The sequence below is a fragment of the Chanos chanos genome, chromosome 3, assembly GCF_902362185.1.
Source record: "Chanos chanos chromosome 3, fChaCha1.1, whole genome shotgun sequence".
NCBI classification, from domain to species: domain Eukaryota; kingdom Metazoa; phylum Chordata; class Actinopteri; order Gonorynchiformes; family Chanidae; genus Chanos; species Chanos chanos.
Window position 1 is genome coordinate 52,851,023 of NC_044497.1, and position 10,400 is coordinate 52,861,422.

A 10,400-nucleotide genomic window follows, 5' to 3' on the forward strand; every position below is an offset into this window, starting at 1 on the left:
CAGTGTGGACAAGACTATTTACATAGACCTGTCTTTTCAGTGAAAGAAAAAAAAAAAAAAACGCAGACAAAAACGGTAAAACACAACAGTACCGACAGAATTTGAAGTTCAACATTCACTAAAACAATACCCCACCCAACCCGTCACCCAACCCTATTAATGAACCCCAAAGAAATATTAAAAGAACTTCCAGTTTAAACATTCACAGAAGCATAACAATAAGTTACCTAAATCTAGTACCTTTAAGTTTGGCTTTTTTGTTGAGAGTAAACCCCTATATATGAGTAAACGACACAGCTTAAAGGATACCCAACTGATCTCTTCGAACCACATTTCCGTTTACCTATGTCCAGGTGTAGAGGGGACATAAAAGGGTACATCTTAGCATGTAAACTTTTCAGTAGCTACCGAAAAGCTGAAGGAAAAAAAACTAAAATCAACTAAATTTATTGTTCATACCTTATAAACCTTTTGTCGCAAAAATACTCAGTATACTTCATTGGTTTCATCTGACTGGATGTCTAAAGTCATATTAAACTGAGGACCCGTATAAAATGTCCTCAAAATGCTAAGGTATGAAAGCTTTTAAAACACCCTGTTGTCCAGCTACAGCTAGATGTAGTCAACGGGCACATGGTACAAAGCAGAACCCTGGGAAATGTTTGGTTGGATGCACAAAGCTTTTTTTTTTTTTTTTTATGAAACACCACAATGACTACAGACAGGCTAAGAATTTTTGCATGTCTGACAACACTATCTTTGAGACCCTTAGAAACACTTATTTGCTATTATAAGGGAATTTCAATCTTAATTTGAATTCAAAATACAAGTTTAGAACAATAATATGGTCAGAGTATATTTAACTATGTGGAAAGTGTTCCTCGACAGACGCCACCCTTTCTCTTAGTCTCGGAGCATTTAAAGGACTACGAGTAAAGTGTGTAGGTGTGTGTGTGTACGTTTGGGATACCACATAACAAATCAGACCACATGAATTTAAACAGATGGTAAAACGAATGCATTCTGCATCAGTTTGTTAGGGGTCTGACTATCCCAAAAGAATCATAAAACAGCATCAGTACCCAAATCATACATTCACAGCAAGATCTAAAAATAATAAGCCATTAAAATCATACCAATTCTTTTTTTTTTTCTTTTCTTTTCTTTTTTTTTTTTTGTTGATAGGATCATTCGTTTCCATTTCTGGAACTCCTCGTTTGTATATATTTCTTCTTCCCGTCTTACAAAAAAGGCAGGAGAGACATTTCTTTTCTGAACAAAAACCATTTGTTAGCCGCCTAGTGAAGGTGTGCGTGTCTGGAAATCATTTTTGCGGTGGGGTCTGCTGGAGGTCTTTGGCTTATGTTGGGGAGCTGTGCATCCGCAGGTGGCTGATGAGGTTGCGCTGCTGGGTGAACTTCCCCCCACAGAGCTGACATTCATACGGCTTTTCGCCCGAGTGGACCCGCATGTGCTCCGTGAGCCGATACTGGCGCGTGAATCGCATGCCGCATTCCTCGCAGGCGAAGGGCTTCAGGCCCAGGTGACTGCGCATGTGGCGGGTCATGGTGCCGCGCTGGGTGAACATCTTTCCGCAGATGTTGCATGGGAAGGGACGGGTTAGCCAGTGGGTCTTCTCGTGCTGTCGCAGAGTGGCTGGATCCTTGTAACTCTTGTTGCAAACTGAACAGCTAAAGCGGCGGGAGTCGACGCTGTGCACCTGGACCGTCTGCGAAGAAAGGTCCTCGGCCTCCACCTCGTCTTCCTTTGGATAAGTATCTTCTTCCTCCTCCTCTTTGATGTACAGCTCTTCCTCTGTGTGACTCTCGACGTGGGCGTTGAGCTCCTCCGAGCTAGGGAAGCCCTTGCCGCAAGGAATGCAGACGTAAAGGTTGTCGCCGAGGGCGGGCTCGAAGCCTTCCTGTCGGTACACGTAGTTAGCGCTGCTCCGGCCGCCCTCGCTTTCGCTCTGTCCGCTCTCTTCGCTTTGTTCCTGTCCGTTCTCTACGCCCTCTCCTTCTTCCTCTTTGCACTGCAAGGACATGTCCGAGTTGACGTTTCCCCCGCCGGAGATCCTCTCCCCGACCACATTCAATCTCTTTGCGACCCCGTTGGGCATGCCGGCTCGCTCCGCGTCGTCGCCCTTGTTACCCTCGCTCTTGGGTTGCCGTCTGTGCCGCGCCATCTGCCGGGAGGTTTTATGCTGGTCCACATCCGGAAGCGGCTGGCTCTCGTCGCAATCCCCTCCCTCGCCCAACTCCATGGGTTCACCGCCGACTAGGCTCTGAGGGTTAGCGGTGTTCTCGTCAAATGAGGCACTGTTGGCTGTGGATTCTGAGGCAGATTGAGGTGATTCTTGAGGGATGCTGCTGGGGCTTACCTCCTCCGTGGCAGTGCTGCCTGAAGGGCTTTTCTTGGAGAGGTCCAAGCCAAGCTCCGGGACACCACCGCTACTGTTAGTGGTACCATTGCTGCCGTTCTTACTGGTAGAAGGGCTGAGCGAGTTAACTGACGTTGCACAGTGGGCGTTTCCGATGAAAATCTCGTCCTCGGACAGCTCGTCTTTAAGTAGCTCCTCATGCCTCTTAACTTTCTCACTGTCTTTTAACCCTGAAATTTGGTTTGGAGTTACCGGTGTGGAGGAAAGCCTTTGGTTACGGGAGGTTCTTCCATTGGTAGGCGTCGTAGGTTTGTTGAGGAGGGATCTTCCGTTGCGCTTAAGCTTCTTCCTGCAGAGAGCAGCCAGGTCGTGCAGTTGGAGGTAGCTTGCTGCCGTTAGGAGGGCATTGAAATTATGGTCACTGACCTGATCTGAGGACAGAAGCTTGCCAGTGTAAATGAAGTCTAGTATCTGACGAAATATGGACGGGTTGACCATATCTGTGTCCAGGTTGATCAAGTTGTCGTGGAGGATGAGGGACTTGAAGTAGATACTGCTGGCAGCCAAGATGTTCTTGTGAGCCCTGAACAGGGCATTTTCTACCACTATAATCACATCACACAGATAACCTTTGGCTCTTTGTTGGTTCAGCTGCAGCAGCAATTGTTTGGCATGATTTGGCAATTCCATTTCCAACTTCTTTTTCCGCACCTACGCAACCTGATAAGAGGAATGTTACATTTCAGTTAGAATGGATGAAAACTAAATGTCATTCATGTCATTAGTTTTTCAACAGAACGATGTAATACACAGAACAGAATTCAAGGCACAAGCAAACGTTTAATTTGTTGAAAACAAATGTGATCGGATTTTTCTAAAACTCCAAAATGAGAAATGTAAATGCTTCCACTTCAAGCTTATTACTATGCATCCTGAGGTCACAAGAAAAAAAAAAAAGGGAAAAAAAAAATCTTGTTTGAGCTCTAATGAATAATAAATAATTTCATGACCTTGTCAAAAAAAAAACTCAAGGGCAAGCCTGTGCTACTGTCATGGCAGCCACAATGACTACCGTTGAAAAACAAGACCTCTTTCTGTCTCTGTCTTTTGATGGTACACATATATGAACTGGCATAACGTGGGTTTGGTACAACGCATGCTAAAAAACAGTTTTAAGAACTAGAGGAAAGGAAGAAGAAAGGCTTAAACAGTTGCATTCTACATTTTCTCTTTAATGGAGTCCACTGAGCCTTCTCAAAGCTCTTGCCACCAGCACTTAATGCCAGCCTCCGGGGTCAGTCTCTTTGTTGTGAGATGGGGGTTGGGGCAAGGAGGCTAGTGGACGTCACTGCCTTTCTAGAATGAACGACAACATGCAACTTGAGCTGGGAGATCACCGAGGGTGTGGTGGGAACAGGTAAACCAGACCCTCTTTAACTGGATAAGCAGGCCCTGGCTTGCAACAGAATTTTTGAAATGCAACAGATAAGGATTTTGCCATTCACAAAAATGTAGGCCGTTTTTTTTTTTTTTTTTGCTTGTTTGTTTGTTTGTTTTGTTTTGTAATTTAGTTGTCTCAGTCATCTGAAATACTACTGTCAGTTCATGTGATAAATTATCCACACATAAAAATTGATTTAAAAAAAAGAGAGACAAAAAGAGCTGTGAAGGACAACAGATGGAAGAGATAGGTTCTGGGAGGCGAGTAAGCTTACTCTTGTCAAAGCCACCACAAAGTAATGAGATTCCGTGGCACGAAACTAGAGAGCTTCTAATTGACGACGCAAAAAGACAAGTAAATGAACAGAATTATTTTACCTCCTGTTCGGCTGAGAAGGTTAAAAAAAGAAAAGAAAAGAAAAGAAAAAGAAGATCAACATGATCAATATATACACATCACAGTCTGTTGGGGGGGGGGGACCCTATATTTAGGCAGAGGACTCACTTTGTTCACATTGCACATAAACAGATAAGACATATCTACAGAAACAACTACACCACAAAAGCACCTAATCAACAATCAGTGGCCCTCAGAATGCTCTATTCTTCAAAACAGAGAGCGACAAAACTCAACACCCTCTCCTCATTATCGTTGGTCTGCCAGGTTCATTCATGTATCTAACTTGTTGCATTTTTATCAGCTGTTCCAGCAACATCTGCCTCATAGAGATGAACTATAAATAACTAATTTAAGGGTGGCAGAACACAACTGATTTCAAAAAAAAAAAAGGGGGGGGGGGGGGGGGGGCGACGACAACGAAATAGGTGTTTTCGATGATGATCCATTTCTGAAGACTTATACATTTGTGAATCGATTTTACACGCTTTAATAAATGGTAAAATGTTATTAAAGTCACAAAATGAACTCAGTGTTAAAACTACAAGTAATAATAATACTATTGTGCACAATATGAGAGAGACCATTACTGACGGAGAACTCTAATGTTCACTTGGGGATATGGGAAAAAGAATTAAAAAAAACAAAAACAAAAAAAACCTGATGACTCAACCAATCTTGTTTATCAGGCAGCCTTGTTCACCAATTCTTAGCTGGCATGAATGAATTTATTTGAACTACATCAAAGTAACGATAAGCTGGACAGACCCAGAGTTATTCTGCTTCGGTAACTGTTTAACTATTTCAAACTTGAATTTTCCAAAAATAACACACCACAGCGGGTTGACGTTAAAGCACGGACACAGCAACACCAAAAGTCGTGAAAAACCTTTAAATTCTCACAAAATTGATTCTGGTGCATGAGGTGAAGGAAAAAAAAAAAAGAAAAAGAAAGAAAAACAAACAACAAAAAAAACCCCACACACTTGCAGAAAACAGCATAACACCAAGCTACACGTACCTGCACTATCACAAAAAAGCACATTTGCCTCTAAAGCTTACCCAACAGAATTGATAATCTCTGGAGATGTATTTTTAGCTCTGAAAGGCACTGGTATCGTGTGAGGACTGTACTGATAGTAATGAACCACATCTGTTTGATACCATGACAAACCCATTCCCAAAAAAGAAAGAAGGGGGCAAAAAAAAACGTTTGAGACTTTGCATTTATCTAAAGCTTGCACGTGTGGGTTGATAAGACACCGATGCTCGTTTTATTGGCTTGCAAGTATTCCTATCGTTCACCTCAAAAAGGAAAGAAAAAAAACAAAAAACACAAACACGCAAACAAATTAAAAAAAAAAAAACAAAAACAGATGCTGTCCCATCACAAAGATGAAAGTACTCATCTAATCAGTTAAGACTGGTGTCTGGAAAAGCAAAGCCAAGTGTCGGGTCCAGTAAACACACTAGTGAACAAGCCCGCCAAAGGACTGTGATTAACCTTATAAACAAGCTTATCCCCAGCCACAGAACCTGAGGGCCCTGAATTTATTATCTCAATGCTGTAAACAGAGTGTGCGAAGCTCTTATGTAAGTCTTAAGAAAAATAATGTGGGGAAAAAGCAATTATCATATTTACAGTGTCTCTCCTGGCAGAGAAATCCTCCGTGCTGCATGGAACTGTGTCAGAACAAGCAAGAACATGCAAGGAGGGCCACAACAATTACAGAGCCGAGGAGAATGAACCGGTTACTCATAAATACTGTCGGTCAAACCAGAATACCCTACCACATCATAGCGAGAGTATCAAAACAATGGTTGGGGAGGTTAAAAAAAAAACAACCAAACAAACAAAAAAAAACCCATTGTGAGATGGCCAACATACTTGTGATCTCCTATCTACAGACTGCCCTTGTCTATCTTCTAAAAATCCACTTTTTCTTTAAGACAGTGCAATGTTTAGCTTGGCCGCCTTGATGCTGAGCATTTGATGTAATTTTATTGGCCAAGAAGACAGATAAGACAGAATATTGCTTATCTGAGGAATGCAAGGCCCCTTGCTCCGTGTTCACAATCGTTTCTTTCGTGTTAAATGTCCTTAAAACTCAGTGTTACAGGACACAACAACCTTTTCTAAAACTGGATTAGGAAAGATTAGGCAAAATAAGATTTGTATTTGACAGTTACAGTTGAGCATAATTGCAACTCATTTGAGAGACTCTGTTGGGACTATCTTTAAGATTTAGTTAGCCATTTACATCTACTTCATGGTGGTCAGGGACCTGATGGCTAAGCATTAATTGCAGAACATATGCTGCAGAAATGCAAATTCGAACACAAAGACCAGGTCGGTGTGTTCACATTGCAAACTGGAGTAATGCGGATTCCACAGACCATGGCCATGTGAATGCAACACCTTTTCACCAGGAAACCTGGCTGCAAATGACAGTGATTAGTGGCAGTGTTTAAAGACAAAACCAGTTGCAATTGTCAAAAAAAAAAAAAATCTATTTATTTACAATGGGTCCATGAGGATTTCAACAGCTTTTATAAATGGTCCCTTAAGCTTTTGCGATAAACTAATCCAAGACCAACCTTAAAAAAAAAAGGTAAAAATTGAGAAACAAACCCTCCCTTTTAAGAGGGTGAAGCCACCATGTCTTGCTTTCATTAGGTTGCATGAAGATCGCACCCTAATTAAAATATAAGAAAAACACCAACACGTCTCCCACAAACGTAGGCAAAGCACCTTTGCGCTTCATTAAACGTCATAATATCCGTTTAAAAATCATCTATAAAAGGTATTATAAAACTGGAGCCGACAGGGCCTAAGAGCGGAGATACCCCATAGGAAGCACAGATTGCTGTTGTAAAGGAAAACAAGCAATTAAACAGTTGTAAATTTATATTTTCGCCCAGTTAAGTGTTCCTTACAAGAAAGGTAACCAGTTCTGACAGCTTTTATTTACAACAGCCCTCCACAACAAACATGCAAAGAATGTGGGACAAAAGTTCAGAGACAAGGTATTCTCTTAAAGCAACACGCCCCATTTTCATCCACATGTGTACATCCGATACTGTCATTTTGGTCGTTACATTTTCAGATGAAGTTTTGGAATGCACCAAAATGGTTAACTTTGACACCACGGGGGGTGGGGGGTGGGAGAAAGTGTCACATGTGCACTTTTCAAGAGGCGGTTGCTTGTCCACTTCATGAAACGCAAAATCTGGCTAATCCAGCATTTCATGCTACTCTGGGTGGAATGTGCCCAACCCAGCATTACAGAGGGCATAACGTATAGAATCAAAAGGATTCTGAGATTGGGAAATCTCCCTAGACATGGCACCAACTCTGTGCCCAGTTCTTTCTGCTACTGCATACGTGAACGCTTAGTTCTTAATACAGAATTTGCAAATAAATAAATACACCTTCCTGTTCTCGTAACAGCTGGCCCATTAATATTTTGCTTGTTTTCCTGAAGATCAGCCCTTGATGCAGATAAAGGAATCTGCCAGCAATACGGCAGAGTACCATAATGACAAAACTCAGTGAGCACTGAATCTGGAGGAAAGTGCAAATGTTATAATTCTGAAAAACGTAACAACAGCACATTCATTGTATATCTCTGAGGAATTTTCTTAAGGGTAAAATCATGAAGACTTTGCATTCAGCTGCACCACTGACCAAATGCATCAAAACCTTATACAGCTGCACACACTCATCACAGAAGGGGTACACTCATCTCTGCAAGCGCAGAAAACCCACAGATTTAGTTTGAATGCGACAACCCCAAAACAAATTAAACTAATCATTTTGGTTTTGTTCACACACAACAGATTAAACTAACCATTTAAACAGGTTCTATCAGTTCGATATTTCCTTGTTGTGTCTTATAGAAGAATCTCCCCTCCCCTGAAATCTGTTAGTAACTGCTCAGACTAGCAAACTATCACGAATTCAACTGTCAAAGAGAAACATGGGTATGCGAAAGCAATAATCCGGAAAGGCAACAACTCTCTGTACTCAATTCAAATCCAACAGGAAATGGCAAATGGAAAAATGTAATGGCTTCAATTTAAATACAATCATGACCAACCCAATGATTTATATGCAGGCAGCTCGATCGTGTTTTGCAAACAATGTACGAAAATACAACGCCAAAGTAAATACGAAAACACATTCGTTGTTAGAATAGTATGATTAAATAGATTAATCGGTGTAAGATTGCCTGCCTCCATTAACACGTTAAACAAAAATGTTTTGGGGACGAATGACAATGGCATTTTAAGACTTAATTCTCACAGCGCAATCAAATATGAACTTAAAACAAAATGCGCAAAACATTCAAAGATTCAATAAATTAGCCGAGGCTGAGGTAGGGCGAGAAATTCGGCGGATAAAATCCGCTCAACACGACAAAGCATTCCAATTAGGCTTTTGTTTTTTTACTAATACATATTCCACGCTGTTTTAACAAATTGACAAGGCAAAGTTGGAATTTATCGCATTCTCAGCCAAATGGTCACACCGAGGCTACCTTAATGATGTGGCACAGATACGAACGAACAAACCACTGTAAAACAAGACCCCTCCCCCTCTATTAAAATGGATGAGATTAAAAATGGGTTCAGCACAAGAACTCGATCAGGTTGGAAACGTAAAAATATATAGGCTATATCGTAAATTGAAGAAGAGACATGCATTAAGTAAGAAAAAAAAATCAAAATACAAATTGTAATGGTAAATTTACAAGTATGGTACTAAAAACATATTACGATCAACGGGGAGATTCGTTTTAAAGTATACAGAAAAAAATTAACACTCGCACAATTTGACAACGATCATACTTTTAAGTTTGGAATCTTAACATCATACCAATGATGCAAACAGAACAAAAATCTAGCAGTACTGCATCGAACTGCCACTATCATATATATGTAGTATTGGAATGGTTCTTTCCAAGAATATTTGCTGTAATGTTAAATGCATATCTTCATTTACGAGAACGGCTGGAAAACAAACTGCACGACATTCGATGATACGTTGTTGTTTTTTTTTAATTTTTATACTTCCCTCAAAATTAAGTCTCTGCAACCACTTTCACAAATGGTGGTCTTACGTCCGTGTAATGATAGTTATGCCTGCCTATGAGATAACAAAGATGCTACTAAGATAAAAACTTGGTGTTATATTATCTCGTTTTTCGTGTAAATGACAATAAACTGAACATGACTGACCTTAAACGTGATTTTTAAAAAAATGTATACAACATACGGAACACAGAAATGTTCGGGTAAACAGGAATACCGCCCGCATAAAGGGCGACCGACTCGAGATCCAGTTTTGCTTTGCTTGGCTATTAGCACGATACTGCTGTTACTGTTGCATGAATATTTCGAAGAGGGTCTCTCCTCGAAAGTCTAGCCTCTAATAACTTTTGTTATTATCTCTCACTCAAAGTCTGAGCGAAGCACGTATTGAGTTAACCAAGCCTATTACACTAGCAGGCTTCACATTCACTGCCAAGCAATGCTGGCGCTGTGGTATAACTAGGCATTAAACAAGAGAAGCCCCTGTGGGCACGCGATAAGACCGATGTTAGAGGAATCTGTGTTTCTTTTAAGGAAGCGAATAATCTCACGCGCGCAAAATCGAGACTGCCAAATTCCGTGATTACATTTTACAAGATGTGAAAGGTGTGAGTAATAAGAAAGGAAAATACCTTAATACATCGACAGAAGCTCTTCAAATAGCCATCCTGTTTTCTCATCTCACAGCTTTCCGAGCGCCATCTTGCAAGCTTGTGACGTGAAAAATCCTCACCCCTGACCCAAATTTGAATAAAAGGCAGTAAAAGAGGGGGAGAGGGAGAAATGGCTTGCCTTTGCCAGCCTAGTGTCGTTAGACTAAATGCCCGAGGCTTGGGTCTTTCTATGTAACTTGCTTTGGCCAATTGCCGACGGGTAACCGGCTTTGCATGTCAAATGTTAGCCTATCTATGAAGCTGATCATTCGTTCACCTAACCTACTTGTGTGTCGTCTAGCTCAAAGGTAGTCGGATCTTACATCCTTGTCAGTTCTGAGACAGCGAGATGTTAACAGTTATAGAAATCATGTTCTTATATGACCAAGAGCCACAACAGCGTGTAGTCAGTATTTGGCCTTATAGACAAGAAATT

The 10,400-nt window shown here is 41.1% G+C and overlaps 1 protein-coding gene across 1 annotated transcript; it reads right to left on the bottom strand.

The window, feature by feature from the left end:
• Positions 1-1,287: 1,287 nt before the first annotated feature.
• hic2 (hypermethylated in cancer 2) lies at positions 1,288-10,012 on the bottom strand. Its single transcript, XM_030768317.1, has 2 exons — positions 9,944-10,012; positions 1,288-3,100 (listed from the first exon to the last, which is right to left on the bottom strand). The coding sequence occupies exon 2, from the start codon at positions 3,068-3,070 to the stop codon at positions 1,361-1,363; it is 1,710 nt and encodes a 569-aa protein (XP_030624177.1). The 5' UTR covers positions 3,071-3,100; positions 9,944-10,012; the 3' UTR covers positions 1,288-1,360.
• Between the last annotated feature and the right edge of the window lie 388 nt (positions 10,013-10,400).